At 44.9% G+C, this 18011-nt stretch overlaps 2 protein-coding genes across 19 annotated transcripts in view; one reads left to right on the top strand and one right to left on the bottom strand.

The window, feature by feature from the left end:
- The window catches only part of UBE3D (ubiquitin protein ligase E3D), a 194251-nt gene extending 180341 nt beyond the window's left edge, over positions 1-13910 (bottom strand). For 2 of the 3 annotated variants that reach the window (XM_067011252.1, XM_059083753.2), the window contains exons 1-3: positions 13682-13910; positions 4828-5024; positions 1069-1159 (exon numbers count right to left, since the gene is read on the bottom strand). In XM_067011252.1, coding sequence (XP_066867353.1) covers positions 1069-1159; positions 4828-5024; positions 13682-13758 — 365 coding nt within the window. In that variant the 5' untranslated portion in view covers positions 13759-13910. The remainder of the gene's footprint in view (positions 1-1068; positions 1160-4827; positions 5025-13681) is intronic. The other variant, XM_067011253.1, reaches the window with a different exon arrangement.
- Positions 13911-15932: 2022 nt separating this feature from the next.
- The window catches only part of DOP1A (DOP1 leucine zipper like protein A), a 113001-nt gene continuing 110922 nt past the window's right edge, over positions 15933-18011 (top strand). For 6 of the 16 annotated variants that reach the window (XR_010836152.1, XR_010836153.1, XM_067011239.1 and 3 more), the window contains exon 1: positions 15951-16070. The gene's annotated coding sequence lies outside the window, so the exon portion shown is untranslated. Of the gene's footprint in view, positions 16071-18011 lie in introns of all 16 variants that reach the window. The other 10 variants (XR_010836154.1, XM_067011235.1, XM_067011233.1 and 7 more) reach the window with 3 other exon arrangements.

The following is an 18011-nucleotide window of genomic DNA, read 5'->3' as shown; positions in this document are numbered from 1 at the left end:
ACGGAGCAACTAAGCCCGTGTGCCACAACTCCTGAGCCCGCGTGCCACAACTGCTGAGCCCGTGTGCCACAACTCCTGAGCCTGCGCTCTAGAGCCTGCATGCCACAACTATTCAAGCCCGCATGCCTAGAGCCCACGTGCCACAACTCCTGAGCCTGCGCTCTAGAGCCTGCGTGCCACAACTCTTTAAGCCCGCATGCCTAGAGCCCGTGCTCCACAACAAGAGAAGCCACCGCAATGAGAAGCCCGCGCACCGCAACGAAGAGTAGCCCCCGCTCGCCACAACTAGAGAAAGCCTGCGTGCAGCAACAAAGACCCAACTCAGCCAAAAACAAATAAAGTAAAAAAAAATATTGTTAATGATAATAAGGGTTTGCTCTGTCTTTCCAGCCTACGAGTGATTAGAAAATTCAGAGAGCAGGGTGTGTGCCCAGGAAACAAAGAGGCTGACAGGAGAAGAGGATGGAAACGTAATTAAGAGACAACATGGGAATACACAGAATACAGCAAAGGGCCCTCCCCATCTCCATGGGGTAATCACAGCACACCTCAAAGGCAGGTTCCAGCATTAACCTAAGCGTCCAGAAAAGGTTGATTTGTGCTTTATATGTTGTTATACTAAGCAGGGAAACAGGAAATGGATTTTAGAAAAGCACGAATAGAAACAGTGCAAGTACAAAATTGTGCTGCAAAAGCTTCTGTTACTTAGAAAATTCCCTTCATGTGGAAAAAGTTCATTCACCAGGACGATGGCTAAAACGTGTGACAGATGCCGTGTCCTGTTTTTAGAGGAGAGGGGCCTATCTCTACCGGCTATTCCACCAGGCTAAGCCTTCCTCCCGCAAAGCCAGCATCCTATTGTTCCCCTTTGTCAGCTGGAGAGAGTCTCGCTGCTCCGTGATTGCTGGAGAGTTTGGGGGCTGGTCTGGTTCAAAGTGACATTGGGTCTGTGGCTCTCATTTGAAGGCCACAGACTGCTCCCTTGGCAGTTCCTTCAAAAATTCTGATAGAAAAAGAGAAAAACCATGGCCAGACACAGGATGAACCAGTGTGGGCGGTGCTCCTTACCTGTTCCTTATGATGATTTCACCGCAGGACTGGCAGAAAAACGTACAGCATTCTTGGGCTTGGGGGCTTTGATTAAACACCGAGATCAGGTCTAGAGGAAATCAAGGAAACGGCAAACCTTAGAGGTTTGGGACAAATCCATTAACATACCTAGAGTTTCACAGCCGCAATAAATTACCACCAATAAGCACTGTTTATGAGCTACCCAGAAGTACCCATGTAGTTAGTTTTATCTGATGACTCAAGCAGAAGCAAATCTTGGGAAGTGTTTTCAAAAACAGATTTTGCTACATGTTCCAGAGTTAGGTATTGCCCTAAATTATCTGTGTAACATAGATAACTCGTTATTTCTCTCATTCTGGAGATACCAACATTAAGGATGAGAGGAAAGGAGCTGTTTCTTTCACATCGAGCTAACTACGCAGAGCTTCTCCATCCTCAGCTTTGCTCTGCTATGCTTAGGGACAGTTTTTCCATCACTGTGACTGCTGGTAAACAGACTTCTTAAATTTAGTTCGATTTAAACAAGGTTGATGTCCGCTCTGGCATCTTACCAGCAGGTACAAATAAAATCAATCTTGAAATTGGTCTTGATCGGGCAGGTCCCGGGGAATGAAACAGCTCTGAAGAAGAGTTCCATTTTCCAAGAGTGAAACTCAATGTCCGATTAAAGATGTGGGAAAACATATATTTCCCATAGTATATGAAAGAGCAGGATAAGACAGGATGTTTCCTTAGTTTCCGCTATTTCATTCATGAAGGAAACTTTCATTCCCAAAAAAGCCCAAAGAACAAAAAAACCAAACCCACAAAAATATCTGTCTATTAAAAAAAGTCTGAAGAAATGAGGTTTATATCCATTAGAATCAAGCAATTTGAATTTGGTTTATGTTACTTTACATTTTAAGATTTAAAAAAAAAACTGATGTGAGAAAGTTTAAGCCTTAAGAGTTAAAAATTCTTCTGTTTAATTTCTAGGACTGCCCTGTAGCACTGAAGTGAAACAAGCAGTATTCTTCAGCTCTGAGCAGATAATAAGTAGACCTGGGTAAGACATCCAGAATTTTCTTTTCAGGACCAATAAACAAATTTTCAGGGACACACTGCCCTCTGCTGGTCACCCCGCGTGGTGCAGGCTCAGGTTCAAGTCAGAACCTTCTGATACAGGGGCAGCCTGGGAGGCACTGCCACCTGGGGGTGAATCTAATGCCGGTGCTACGTCAGATTTTACTGCAGGCAGTTCGGGGTCAAAGGTCATCTCTGACCTATGCCTTCAAAACAGTGTAACAATATGTCTGCTGTAGTCCTTAAAAGAACATTCTTAGAGTTGAAAAGTCAACTCTGTAAAAACCCGGAAACATAGATTGAATGCTATAAATGTTAAGACTCGCCTCCTACCACAGATTTTGATTCAAGTTTACATCAGGATGCACCTATTTGATATTTATTCATCCGGCAAACATTTATTCACCACCTATTATGTGGAAAGCAGGAAAGCAATTAAATACTGAGGAATCTATTTTGCATACCCCTTCATGCACTGCAGAACAGGGCTTTGAAGGGTTTCCTTTTCAGCCTGTTGAGCAAAATATGCGTTAAAAATGTAAAGAAACTGGAGACCCATGAATGCCCACAACAAATGCAAACCAACACACAGCAGTCAATTTATTTTGTCCAACAGTTAAAACTAGACGGTAATGTGTGTGCTGAGTTAAATTTTTTTTTAATGGTTCAAGGTTTGCTATTTAACTGTTCTGGAATAGGGGTAGGCAACATGCCAATTCTGTCTCTGGAAGGTCTCCGTACCTCCTCATTATAGGACCTAAAATCATGGTCCCAGAGAACTAGCAGAAGATCTGAAAGCACTCCCCTGTGGCTTTCGCGCCTGCCTTTCTCCAGTTTCCTGATGTGACCCAGGATTCCTGCTGTGGGTTACTGTTCATCACCGCTAAAGACAGGTGATGACATCACAGGAGCCAGCCTCCCAAGGCTTCTTCCCTGGAACAACACTTCCGCTGCCAATCGTGAGGTCCCCTCAGAGCGTCTATCTCCCATCTCGACGGCCCCATTCTTCTTCCCATGGCTATTCCAACAGTCGTTCTTAGGTTTATTCTATGCCACTTCAGCCCCAGGGCATTTCTTTCCTCAGACCAACCCTCCTCAACTCACACTAGTTATTCACTAATCCAGCACTTGAGCAAAATCATTCTCCAACAAAAAAGGAACGGAGATCCTCTACTTCTCTTTCCTTTCAAAAGCCAGGATAGAGGGGCCAGGGGACACCTGACAACCCCTAAACAGCTCTTCAGTACAATCCTGCCCACCGCCCCTGGGGCTGCATGGAGAAATGCAGACGAAAGGCTTCGCATCCATGAGGCAACGGGGACATCTCAAGGGCATCCATAAGAACTATAATCCTCCTCTGCGAACGAGTATCACATCCAGCTGTTACAGCCTCCGTTTCCCCTTTTGACAGCATTTCTAATCCTCCGAAGCACATCACTCACGTGGCAAAGAGGCAATGAACCAGTGAGGTCATTCGATAAATTACTGCGAGAAACATTTCTACTGCCTTTCTGAATCAATGTGCCAACAACAAAATATTGGAAGTATCACAGGCATAGCAACAATCAAAGTCAAATGATACAACAAACTCAATTTCAGAATCTTTATATGTACTGTTCCCTCTAGTTAGAAACGTCCCGGACTTCCCTGGTGGCGCAGTGGTTAAGAATCTGCCTGCCAAGGCAGGGGACGTGGGTTCGAGCCCTGGTCCGGGAAGATCCCACATCCCATGGGGCAATTAAGCCCAAGAGCCACAACTACTGAGCCTGCGCTCTAGAGCCCGGGAGCCACGACTACTGAGCCCGCAGGCCGAGAGCCCGTGCTCCGCAACAAGAGAAGCCACCGCAATGGAGAGTAGCCCCTGCTCACTGCAACTAGAGAAAGCCCGTGCGCAGCAATGAAGACCCCACGCAGCCATAAATAAATAAAGTAAATAAATAAATAAAATGTCCCTACGTGGATGCGATCATTTCCATCATTCAGTTCTCTGGTCAAACGCTGCTTTCTCAGAGTGGCCTTCCCTGACCCTCATCTGCCCCAAGTCACGCCCTATCCCATTATTCTGCTTAACTTTGCCCACAGCACTTACCTCTGTATCCAGATACCTTGTGCGTTCATTACCTGTTCCCACCGATTAGAATCTTAAGCCCCATGAGAGCAGAGACCTTCCTAGCTTGCCCACTTCTGTACCCCAGCACCTAGATCCGATGAGCTAATATTTGTTGAATGAATGAATTTCTACGTAATGCTTTAATATCAACCAGGTCTTGCACGAGTGCCATCTGATTTCATCTTCCTATCAACTCTGTGAGCCGGGCTTTTACAATTAAAGAAACAACGCAGGGAGTATGTGGGAAATCTCTGTACCTACTGCTCAATTTTGCTGTGAACCTAAAACTGCTCTAAAAAAAAAAAGTGCAGGCTATTAGGAAAACAAAACAAAACACTTTAAAAAACCCCAAAGAAACAAAGCCTCGGAAAGGTTAAGTAACAGGTTCCATTGCACGCAGCTAATAAATGGGCAGAGCTGGCAGAAAAACATCCATCTTCTGGACCCGCAGCTCATTCCATGAAGCTGATGAGCAGTGATTTTCTCCTGGGAAAAGTTAAACCTTTCAAAGGAAAAAAAAAAATCACCTTTGATTTACAATGAAAAAGCAGATGCAGAAACAGGACCACCAGCACTATACTCACTTGGGCAGAATTCCGCCCGCGCCTGCAGCCGCAGGTGCAGCCCGTCCCCGGCCACGTGCTGCAGCCCGCGGCAGGAGGACGGGACAAGCCTGACCCCTGCTGGCAGCCAGAGCTCCGTGCAGCCGCCCGGCCTTTTCAACTGGAGAGAGGTCGGCGTTACGCAGACATCCATGGGCAGACCTCCTTCGTTTGGATCGCTGGGAATTAAAAATAACACACAAGAAATTACTTCTCATTGATGAAAGCCACATTACGAAAGAAACAAAAACGGCCAAGGAGCTCTCTGTTCCTCTTCAATAAGGGCCCTGAATTTAGTCGCTGTCGTGGAGGAACAGCAGTAAAGGAAGCTAATCTATACTAGGTTTAGATGAGGTCAGAGAGTACTCTTCGCTGTCACCGTAACATGAATGTTCAGAGACATACTTTTCATTCTTGCTGCTGCTTCTTTTTTTACGGTAACGATGCCTTCTGAAGCATGTACTCTTTCCCACTGCCAATGATCCCGCGTGCCAACTCTCTCCTCTATCCCAGTGCTTTCTCCATCGACCCCAGCCCCCCGGACCTCCCCCTGGGCTGCTCCTGGATCTGCTGCACCCCCGCCCCCGACTCTCCCCTCCCACCTGTCTCCCCGACTTCAGCTTCTGCAAACCAGCACAACGGAGCGCTAGTCTGTCGTGCACCGCGCCCTTGTTCATCAAAGCATTCTGGGCCAGAGAATTCAACGAGGCAGCGTAAGACGGTGGCTTAATTCACCTCTGCATCCCTTGATCCTAGCATGATTTCGACGTTCATTCACTCACTCAACACACGTTTTGTGAGTTCTACCATGTGCCAGGTACTGGGAATACAATGATTATCTGCACCCCACACCCCCAAGCGGGGGACAGGCTAGTAAACAGGAATGATCGAGGGAGCATTAAAACCACGGTGCACTGATTCATGATACGGGGGGAGTACGGAAGCACGTGGAGGCGGGCAGCGACTCTTCTAGGCCAAGCACTAGCAGTAAATGTTACGTGAATGATGAGCTAGTGACATATTCTTGCTTCTGAGACCAGCGTTTCAATGGTTTACTTTACTTACAGTAAATTAGAGTAAAGCATCGGTATTTGATACACAGGATTTTGAAAAGGAAGCCAGGATTACGTAAAACAAAAGGCACAGGAGAAAAAACTTTGTCGATTTTAAGAATAAACAAATAATGAAGAAAACCATCCAGTGATGTATGAATACCAGGCATGAAAGGACTTAACTAATCCAGTGCACGGCAAACACAAGGCACTTGGTGCAGGCAACAGAGTAAAACACAGTTGCTGTCTACCAGGCACCAAAAGTACAGAAGGGTATGGAGACATATAGAGATGATACTCCTATGAAGTTGAAATATGCTCAGCACTGCACCAGAGGAGCAGAGCACCTGGACCCCCTCTTGAGTGCTGACAGCAAGAGGAGGCCATCCACTCAGTGTCACTGAAGCACAGACGGGAGGCCATCCAAGTAGAGACGTCCCACCGTGTGTTCAGGTGTGAGTCTTGGTCAGGCCTCCTATTTTGCCTTAGAAAATTTTAAAACTACTTTCTGGCTAGCTCCTTTTAGAAGTGTGTAGGTCTGCACTTAATTGGCAACACAGAATATCAAGAACCTGGGTCTTAGGACTTCCCTGGTGGTCCAGTGGTTAGGACTCCACGCTTTCACTGCTGAGGGTGTGGGTTCGATCCCTGGTCAGGGAACTAAGATCCTGCAAGCTGTGCAACATGGCCAAAAGTTGTGTTTTTTTTTTTTTTTTTTAATTTTTTTGACGTGGACCATTTTTAAAGTCTTTATTGAATTTGTTATAATATGGCTTCTGTTTTATGTTTCGGTTTTTTGGCCGCGAGGCATGTGGGATCTCAGCTCCCGGACCAAGGATCGAAGCCACACCCCCTGCATTGGAAGGTGAAGTCCTGACCACTGGACCGCCAGGGAAGTCCCCCAAAATTAAAAATTAAATTAAATTTTACAAAAGAAATTATGAAAAAAAAAACTGAGCCTTTTCCAGGGAAGACAGACTCAAACTCTTGAGTCAAAAGTCTAGTCTTCAGAAATGATGTTTAAGAAATAATAATCCTCTAAAGTAGATGTCAGAAAACTTTTTATATAAAAGGTCAGATGGTAAACGTTTCAGGTTTTATAGACCATATATGGTCTCTGAGGCCTAGTCTACTTTTTTTTCTTCCTAATGACACTTTAAAAAATATAAAATCCATTCTTAGCTCATAGACTGTAACAAAACGGGCCGTAGGTTAGATCTGGCCCCTAGGCTGTCGTTTGCCAACCACTGCTCTAAAGATACGCAATTTGTTCAGTTTGGTACTTCAGTGACTTTCAAACTAGACTGTGCAGTTGGCACTTGGAAGTGTCCCAAGGGAAACCACTGGGTTCCTAAGTCCCCTGCCTGCCCACCTCTGGCATATCACCCTTTCCTCCCTTCCTCTTCCCGACAAATGCAGCCAATTACATAGGGCAAAGAAAGATAGGTATCTTCGAAAGGGTGGGAGAACCACTGAAGCCTGGGGTAGACATGAGAAACCCAGCAGGGTGAGGACAGCACCCACCAGGAGGGCCACCCAGCAAGGACGTAAGGTTCCAAGAGGAGAAAGGAGGAAATGTGAGCCGCAGGTGGGGGGCAGCTCAGCACAGAGTTTCCGAGCCTGTCTTAGTCTGTCAGGTGCCTGTAACGAAACACCACACAATGGGTGGCTTAAACAACAGACATTTATTTCTCCTAGTTCTGGAGGCTGGGAAGTCCAAGATCAAAAGGCCAGCAGTTCTTGGGGAGGACCCCCTTCCTGGCTTGCAGACGGCTGTCTTCTCACTGTGTCCTCACATGGCAGAGAGAGGAAGCCCTGGCGTCTCTTCCCATAAGGACACTAATCCCATCATAGTAGCTCCACACTCATGACCTCATTGAAACTTCATTGTCTCCCAAAGCCCCATCTCCTAATACCATCGCGGGGCAGAGCTTTAACATATGAATTTTGAGGGAAATGAAACATTCAGTCCATAACAGAGCCCAAGCAGGTGAGGAGAATGTCGACACGGAGAGGAGGGAAGGGAAGCGGCAAAGGATGCCAGCGGATGATTAACTGCGTAGAGCAGAACTGACCAAGTAAATACATGTCATGAGGATAATGGAATCCAGGATTCGTACTGTGGGAAACAGCTACAAAGAGGGAAAGGGAGAAAACCAGAATGGATCCTATGGTGGTAGACTAGAATCTAAAATACCTGGGTGAAGTCATGGTTTCCAATGCATATAAATAGATACAGTAATATATACAGATATATATGTATGTGTATTATGATATATTTACAAACACACACATATACATGCATACATAAACACAATACATATGTCATACACACACACTCTAGTTCTGTCTCTAGTGGGCCTGGGAGAAGTGACGCTCCAATAGTAATGAGCACACTCTGTGCCCAGAGCTTGGTTTCTAAAGGTCATTTTCCACTTGAAAACAAAATGAACAAAAATGAAGCAAAACATGGTTCCTTGGAAAAAATAACTACATCCAGGGCTTGGACAGGAAAAGAATGAGCCTGAGCCTGGCATATCTTGCTGTGCAAGTAAGTAAAGAAGAAATTAAAGAATGTCAAAACAAACAAACAACCAAAAAAAACCCACAAAAAACACAGAAATCATCTTGAAGGGACTCCCCCTGGCCACATCTGATTGTAATTTGAGGAAAAAGTAACCCACTGAATGAAACAGAGCATACAGTCCATACTCATATGAATAAATGAATACTCATATGAATAAATACTCATAAATACTCATATGAATAAATACTCATATGAATAAATGCTCATAAATACTCATATGAATAAATACTCATATGAATAAATGAATGATTAGACTTCAAGTTAAAATAATAATAAATAAATGAATAAAATGAAAGTATGATGAGGAACAGGGCATTTACATAGTCTGACTAATACTTATTGAAAATGAAAAGAATTATTAATATCAATTAATACTTATTGATAATGAAAAAAAGGGCAATTTACGGTGGAGAAGCCTGGCAGATACCACCTTATTTAAGTTCTCAAAGTTAACGTGAACTTTAATGGAACAAAGCAAAATCATGTGCCACCCGAGAGGACGCAATGAGAACACAGCATCAATTCTGTGATATTCCTGCCAAAGATGCATAACCTGAACGTAATCTTGAGGAAACATAAGACAAAACCAAATGGAGGAATATTCTACAAAATAACTGGGCTGTAATCTTCGAAAGTGTCAGGATCATTAAAGTCAAGGAAACTGAGGACCTCTTCCAGATTGCAAAACGAAGGAAGCATGAGGATGCAATGCATGATTCTGAGCTGGATCCCTTTGTATTACAGATATTACGTAGACAACTGGAAACACTTGAATAAGGTCTGCGTATAAGATGGCAGTAACGCATTTCCCAATTTTGAGTGTTGCACGCTGGTTTGGTAGGAGAACGTCCTTATTTGTAGGAAATCCACGGTAACGTACTCAGGAGTGACAGCAACTTACTCTCAAGTTTGAGATTGTTCCCAAACAAAGTTTTTTTTTTTTTTTTTTTTGGTGGTACGCGGGCCTCTCACTGTTGTGGCCTCTCCCGTTGCGGAGCACAGGCTCCGGACGCGCAGGCTCAGTGGCCACGGCTCACGGGCCCAGCCGCTCCGCGGCATGCGGGATCTTCCCGGACCGGGACACGAACCCGTGTCCCCTGCATCGGCAGGCGGATTCTCAACCGCTGCGCCACCAGGGAAGCCCCCAAACAAAGTTTTTGAGACCCTAATTGCCCACACTTTTTATATGTGAGGCTTTTGTCACTATTCTCTTGTATTCTTTCAGGCGTCACACCCTGCTCGAAACTATCTGATAACCTCACATCTCAACTCTGAGTCGGAACTGAGGTCCTTTCAATGGTCTCTAAGACCCAGTAATATACTAGAGGCAATTGTTAACATTCCAGGCATTTTGCAAGCCAGTGGACCTCACTTTGGTAGTTTGATATCATCTATGGTGACCGTATTCCCACCACAGGAATCAGTAAGTGCTGCAGATCAGGAAGAATGTTTTTGTCTGTCTGCTTTTCTGGGAGAGCAGGTCATTGAACATTTTCCAGCACACCACCGCAAGACCCTTTACTATGTGCTTCACCGGCCCACCTACATATCTCTCTGAACCAGGCACCACCTCATACTTTCTGTTCTCTCACAGGACAACAGTCTTCCACTGGGAATAATACAGTCCCAGACCTCACCCCTTTCCGTTTATTGCTCCAATGTTGCTTTCTCATTCAGAATAAGGGGTTGGAATTTTTTTCCCTACCCCCGTTTCTGTTTTATTTTCTGCTAGGTACATATCTCTATTCACTATAACATATATAAATATTTGTGCATTTTCTGCCTACCTCTTGCCACCATTAGACTGTAAGCTCAATGAGAGCAAGTATTTTTGTGTTTGCTTTGCTGTTAGTGTTCACAGCCATATAACCAACACCTAGAATCTGAGTTTTGGGCCCCAGGATAGGAACTCAGTAAACATCTGAGAATTTAATAAATGAATGGCCAAGGTTTGTCCCAGGAATGCTAAGATGGCTTAATATAAATAGATTGTTTCTAATGCAATTCACAGAAGTAAAGACTAAAGGAAAATATATGACCATCACAATACACGCAGAAATCATTAAGGAAAACACAGTATCTATTCATGATGAAAACCCTTAGTAAACTAGGAATAGAAAGGAACTATGGGGCTTCCCTCGTGGCGCAGTGGTTGTGAGTCCGCCTGCCGATGCAGGGGACGTGGGTTCAAGCCCTGGTCCGGGAGGATCCCACATGCCGTGGAGCAACTGGGCCCGTGCGCCACAACTACTGAGCCTGCACTCTAGAGCCCGCGAGCCACAACTGCTGAGCCCGCGTGCCACAATTGCTGAAGCCCGCACGCCTAGAGCCCAAGCTCCGCACCAAGAGAAGCCACCGCAATGAGAAGCCCGCGCACCACAGGGAAGAGTAGCCCCCGCTTGCCGCAACCAGAAAAAGCTGCGTACAACAACGAAGACCCAATGTAGCCAAAAATAAATAAATAAATTTATTAAAACAAAAAGAAAGGAACTATGCAGTCTACAAAACAGATTTGCCAAAAGTCAACATCATCACACCCAATGATGAAATGCTAGAAGCAGTTCTTTTAAGATTAGGGAAAGAATAAAAATCATATCAATTACATTAACTACAAACAGACTAAAAATTCTAATTAAAATGCAGAGATTGTCAGAATGGATTTTTTAAAACTCCGCCCAGTACATGCTTTTAAAAGTTTACATATAAAGACACAGGTTGAGAGTAAAAGGGTAGAAAAAGACATACCATGCAAACAGTATAGTCAGCTGATTTCTGACAAAGACATTGAGTTATATCAGTGGAAGAAATGACAGCCTTTTAACTAATGGTGATGGAACAACTGGGCATCCTTACAGAAAAGCAATGAACTTTGAGCCCTACCTCATGCCAAATACAAAAACTAATTTGACATAATCACAGACCTAAATGTAAAAGCTAAAACTATGTAACTCCTAGAAAATAAACACAGGAAAAAAATCTCACAAGCTGGAGGTAGGCAAAGATTTCTTAATGACATACAAAAAACTAACCATTAAAGAAAAAAATGCAATAAACTGGATTTCATTATAATTAAGATTTTCTGTTCATCAGAAGACACAATTAAGAAAATGAAAAGTTACAGATAGGGAGAAAATATTCACATACTCACAGGCATAAATGAAAAAGACTATATAAAGACTATATAAAAAACTATTTAAATTCCAGACTATATAAAAAACTATTTAAATTCAACAATAAGATAAACAACTTGATATTAGAAGACACCTGACAAAGGAACATATACGAATGACCACAAAGCAAATGAAAAGGTACTCAACATTATTAATCAGGGAAATACAAACTAAAATGACAATGAGAAACTACTTTATACCACCAGGATCGCTAAATCAAAGACTGACAACACTAAATGCAGACGCGAATGTGAAGCCATTAGAATTCATTTTTTTCTGGTGACAGCGTAAACTGGTACAATCACTTTGGAGAACTGTTCAATGGTTTCTCATGAAGTAAAGCCTCCATCTACCCTATGACCCAGCAAAAATACTTACACAAAAATGTGTGGCAGCTTTGGGAATTCCCTGGCAATCCAGTGGTTAGGACTCCAAGCTCTCACTGCCTAGGGCCCCAGGCTCAATCCCCAGTGGGGGAACTAAGATCCAGGAAGCCACACAGTGCGGCCAAAAAAAAAAAAAAAAAATGTATGGAAGCTTTATTCATAACAAGCAAGCTCTAGAAACACACAAAATATCCAGCAATAGATGAATGGATAAATGAATTGTCGTATATTCATACAGTGGAAAACTACTGAGCAGGAAAAAAAGAATGATCTATTGATATATGCAATGACATAGATGGAAAGCAGCCAGAAACAATCAAGTACCTATTGTATGAATCCATTTATACATAGTTCAAGAACTGGCAAGTTAATCGTTGTTGAATGAAATCAGAACAGTGGTTGCTTTTAGGATTCGGGACACATTGCCTGGTGATAAAGCTCAACAGCCAAAGACCACCAGGGACAAAACAGGAGTCCAGCAAAGGTAGGTTTCTTAACTTGCTGAAAGAAGGGAGAGTTATCCAGGGGAACCACGAGGGGCCCCTTTGACGAGAGAAAGGAGGGAGGTTGTCTTGTTTCATTTTGTGTAAGGTGTGGGCTCCGAATAACCTTACAAGGTGAATTTGAGTTGGACGTTGCAGCAGTTATCTGAACTCATGATTTGAGAAAGGGCGGAGGAGGACGCAGGGGAGAAAGAGAGAGAGAAGAGTAATACACATCGTCCCCCTTTTACAATTGAAAACATTCAAATTAAAGGATTCTACTCTGGTGAAGAAGCTAGGCTTGAATCCTGTTCTCAGGCCAAATCCAAAACTGCCACACCAGACATCTGGCTGGTTTGCGGAAAAGAAAAGGCTAAGCATAAGTCTATCTCAGACCGGTGCTGTGCAATAAACTGTTCAGGATTTTAACGTCTAATTTACTCTGTTTGAAACAATGGTCACAAGGGAATAGTCGAGGTCCCATATACGACCAAACCAAAAAAAGAGAACACTTTTCCTAACAGTTTCTTGTTGGTGTAATGAATAGCAAGTTAAACGCGTGCAGACTTCTTCTCACTGGAACTCTGAATGTGAATAAAAGAATGCGCTCCAATAAGAAGTCTGCAACCTTGGTTAGTCGTTCACTGAACACACGTTTACTGAACCAGTGTGTCCCGTTCCTTTGCATAGAGAACAGTTTGGGGAGGAAAAAATAACACCGGAGTTTATTTACAAAACAGGAAGTTCTCACATTGGAACAGATTTCTTACAACGAGGATCCCAAAGAGGCAATCTAAACATTTTTTGCACTGTTTTGTGGGAAACGCAGGGCACTGTCAACGGTGTGGTACATTAGGTATCCTCAAACTTTAATGTGCATCTGAATCCCGGGAAAAGTGTTAAAATCTAAGTTCTGATTCAGTAGTGCTGATGTGGAGCTAAGACAATGCATTTCTAAAAAGTTCCCAGGTGATGCTGTGATTGCCAGCCGAGGGGAGACTGGGGGCGAGTAACTCCACTTTGAGTAACCCAGAAGCTCTAAGCAACTGGAAAAAATAAATTCAAAAACCCGTCCTTCCGAGGGAGGCAGAGCCTGCCCGGGCAGCCGAAAACCGAGCTAGGCTGCGCCCGGGAGCCCGCACTCCACCGCCCGCCTTACCCCAGGATCAGCAGCGCGCTCTGCAGCCGTCTCCGCACCTCCAGGAACACGCGCGCCTCCGCCGCAGCCGCCGCCATGGCGGGCACCCAGTCAGGGCCTCCGGCGACCCCGGGCACCAGGGCCGGAAAGGGGCTGCACGTGCGGCCCGAGCCGGAGCAGCAGCGGCAGCGGCGGCGGTGTGGGCGGCGCGGGCCTCCCGGACCCGGAGATCGGCTGCCCGCCAGCCCACAGCGCCACCTGCCGGGAGAAGAGCGCGCCGCCGCGAGGACTCCATCTAGGGGGCGTGGCAGTTTCAAACCCCGGCTTTGGGTCTGAGCGCGGAGAAAGATGGGCGCGGGGGAGCCGAAGTGTCCTCCCACGGTGCCACCTGATGCATACGGCTCCCTGGAAATAACCTTCAAAGTCAGCCCCCAGGGCAGTGCTTTGGGTAGCGTGGGTAGGGAGGAAGGAGGCTGGACGAGAGGGAGATGATGGAGAGGGGTCGGTATAGCCGGGCACTGTCCCCAGGAGGCCAGAGAGCCGGACTCCCCACCCCAAACACACTGTATCTTGGATTTTTGTTTTTGTTTTTGTTTTAATGAACTACTGTCAGTTTTTTGTTTTTTCTGTTTTTTAATGAACGCTAGTCGGCCGTTTGGTAGCCCTGTCTGAGGCAACAAATGCCCATGACTGGACATGGACTGACGTGGCATTGCTTCACAATTTAGACCCAGTCGCTCCAGGATGGAAACGGTTGCAAAAATGTGAGAAGTTTTCTGTTATCTATGCAGAAGAGAGTGTGGTTAAATCCAGTATCATGAAGCACAGGATCAAGCATTCCCATAACTTTTGAAAAGAGGAAGATGAGAATGACTCCATATGTACATTTCCGCTCTTCACTTTTGCAAAAGTAAAAACTGAGTCAGGGAAGTTGTACTATCATTGCTACTAGAAGATGTTTTTGGAAAGTTTGACCCAGTAAAGAAAAGGATCTAATACAACTTATCATGGGAAGATATTAAAATATAAGGCCATGGTAGTATTATAGTGAAAATTCTTTTCAAACAAGAGGCTTAAAAAAATAGAAACAATGATTGCTTATATGTAGAAAATCGTATGTTTATTGATTTTCTACTTTATCATTTCAACGTCATAATTATCACACACCAAATGTATTAATTTGAAGATTTTCCAAATAAATAATAAAGTCATGTCCCTAGAGATACTAGTTTAAGACAATTTTTCTAAAATCTATATTTGGAGTTTTAAAAATTTATTGTTTTGCCTCGCAACCATTTCAGACCCCAACCAATCCTTACCTAACAAGCACCCGTACTTCTTGCTAGCTCCGATCCTAATTCTTGACAAATAATTTATGTAATTTTGGGCCTTTTGCCTTTATAAGCTGCCCCCATTTTGTAGTCCAGTGGAACACAATTCAAGTGCTTCTTCAATCTCTGTCTTCCAGGCTATAGCCCTCAATTTGGCTTAAATAAAACTTTTTTCTTCCTAATATATATGATATATTGGTTTATTGATTATTTCCCTCCACAATTTCGACTCCTTATGCCTTCCACCTTTAATTCTCAAAGCTATTAAGTGCCTAAATACTGACACATTATATTGAAATATAACTTTTTTTTTCTTTGTGGGCCACTTGTCTTGCGAGATCATAGTTTCCCGACCAGGGATTGAATGTGGGCCACGGCAGTGGAAGCGTGCAGTCCTAACCACTGGACCACCAGGGAACTCCCTAAATACCATTCTTAACACAGCATGCTCTTCATAATTGATGCTTCATTATTTTTAAGAATTGTTCTATTTCACGTATTTCACATTTGCAAAAGAAATCAACCATTGTTTTCACCCTACATTTTAGGCAAAAGGGTGCAATTCTTGTAACATGATTCTAGGGTTCTAGAATGAAAATATCTCCTAATGTGATAACAACTATTTGTCTCCTAACTTCACAAGTCTTTTAACCTCTCTGTGCTTGGGGTTCCTTAATATTGAGGAATTAAACAATTAGTTAAACAATTTAAACAAATACTCAAATAATATTTAAAAGCTATTTTCAACTCCTAGCATCCCTTCCATCTCTCCACCCATCATGATGGGGCTGGCGCGTGGAAAACACCTGCTACACCCCTTTCCAGGTCCACTCGCTCAATTGGTGGTGATGGGCCGCTTCCCCGACAGTCCGCTTGAGGGCGCTGTGGCTACAGCTAGCACCGGGAGGCCAGGAGCGGACCGGGGGCGGGGATCGAGGGCCGAGGACGTCGACGCCGGCGTGGGCGCGAGCGCGGTGCACGCCGGGAGCTGTCACTAGGCCCTCCGGCTCCCGGCCTCCGTGTCGCTGCCGCGGTTGCCAGGAGAGCGGCGCCGGCAGGGAGCGGCCGAGCCCCGGCAGGTAACAGCGTCCCCGCCCCCAGCGCGGTCGCGAGGCCGGCCGCCGGCCCCGAGCGGCCTGCTTGGCCTGGCTCGTTCCAGAGCCGCCGGGACGCCCCGCGGGTCGGCTGATGGGTTGGGGGGTGTTGCCGCCCCGGCCCCGCCTGAACTCGCGAAGCCGGCTGACCGCCCTCTGGTTTCCGTGGAGGCGGGAGCTGCGCGGGGACCGGCGGGCCGGGGCCGGGCGGCGGCGCCGCGAGGAAGGCCGGGGCCGGCGGGGCCGGGGCGTCGGGTGACCGGGCCGAGCCTCCTGCTCAGGGGCCGCGCGGAGCGCGAGGTTGGGGTGGAAGTCGCACCTGTGCGATGGGAGCGCGCGGATACACTTCTGTGTTGTCGGAATCGAGGCTTCGTGCGGTCTCTTGCATCTGGGGGGGGTTGGTTTAGGATTGAGGAGACACAAATGCCCGCCCTGGTTCATATTACATGCGGGGGGTTGGAAAGGAGTGTAGAAGTTTATTAGAGGAAGTCAGGTCAGTTATAAGGAAGTTGTTAACAATCATCACCTTTGATTCCCGAGACTTTTAAAGTTGCAGCATAACAATAGTCGCTTGTTCCGTCTCCTCCATTCTCGGAGGGGGAAGGGGAGTGTCACACAACTACTTTTTTTAAAGCTAAGTAATTTGTGTTTTGATTATTCTTACACTTTGTTAGAGTTCTGTGGAGTTTGAGAAATCTAAAGATTGGAAAAATCTGATTTGGAGATTGCAGTTAAAGCAATCAAAACTTTTTTGTGATTACAAAGAAGATAGGAAACTAAGATTTTGCCTAAGAAATAACCCCCGAACTATAGAAAGACAAAATCCTTCAATTTCGATGTTGTTGGCTGTCTTGATGTAGACATAAGATTTCGCATTTTACTGGGGATAACATATGTTAGCTTTATGTTGTAAACAACTCTCCACCTGATAAACAGTGATTTTGTTGAGCTGACAGAAGTTCTAACAAGAGTAAATTAAAACCAGTTGTAGTACAAATGCTTTATTTTAAAGTGATTACTTTCAGCCACTCTGAACTAAATCATTACCCAGAATTACTAAACAATAGATCTCCAGGTGACCCTGATTATTAGGAACCCGAGACTCAAAGAATTTAAAAACATCTAAGGAAATACACAGACCTGGAACTATAACACCATAACCAAAATGTTAAATGTAAAGTAAATGTTGTTAATTAAATGTTTGACTACATGCAGTCAAAGGAGTCCTATTTAATAGTTAAACTAGTGGAAAGAACTCTTGCCTGGGAAGGAGAGATTTCATTGAAGTCCTTTGTTCTTCTGATGACCAGGTGTGATCTCTCTAGACCTCAGATTTGTCATCCGTTTAAGGGAATTTCATAGGTTCAAATTTTTCCAAACTGTTTCCTCTGAACACTCTTCTGAATCCATTAATACTCTTACTGCCCCCCAAACAGTGTTCCATAGCAAATAATTTGGGAGCACATTGGTTTACATCAGGCTTAACTTCTGATTTACTTTTTTTTTTTTTTTTTTTTTTTTTTTTTTTTTTGTGCGTTACGCGGGCCTCTCACTGTTGTGGCCTCTCCCATTGCGGAGCACAGGCTCCGGACGCGCAGGCTCAGCGGCCATGGCTCACGGGCCCAGCTGCTCCGCGGCACGTGGGATCTTACCGGACCGGGGCACGAACCCGTTTCCCCTGCATCGGCAGACAGACTCTCAACCACTGCGCCACCAGGGAAGCCCCGGGAAGCCCCTGATTAACTTTGAACCACAAGACTTCTCAAAACCTTTCCTACTGTACTAATACGCACGTACACCTCCAGGGTGTAAGCTTCCCGGGGAAGGTTATCCAAGCATTTCCTAAACTTACCTGGTCAGAGAGCACATTTTCTTATGGCCAACCTGTTAACGTCTCCTAGAGTATAATTACATAGAATACCAATT

This window comes from Kogia breviceps, chromosome 13 (genome assembly GCF_026419965.1).
Source record: "Kogia breviceps isolate mKogBre1 chromosome 13, mKogBre1 haplotype 1, whole genome shotgun sequence".
Lineage (NCBI taxonomy): Eukaryota > Metazoa > Chordata > Mammalia > Artiodactyla > Physeteridae > Kogia > Kogia breviceps.
Note: the sequence above shows the minus strand (reverse complement) of the source record. Positions and strands in the feature narration are given on the sequence as shown.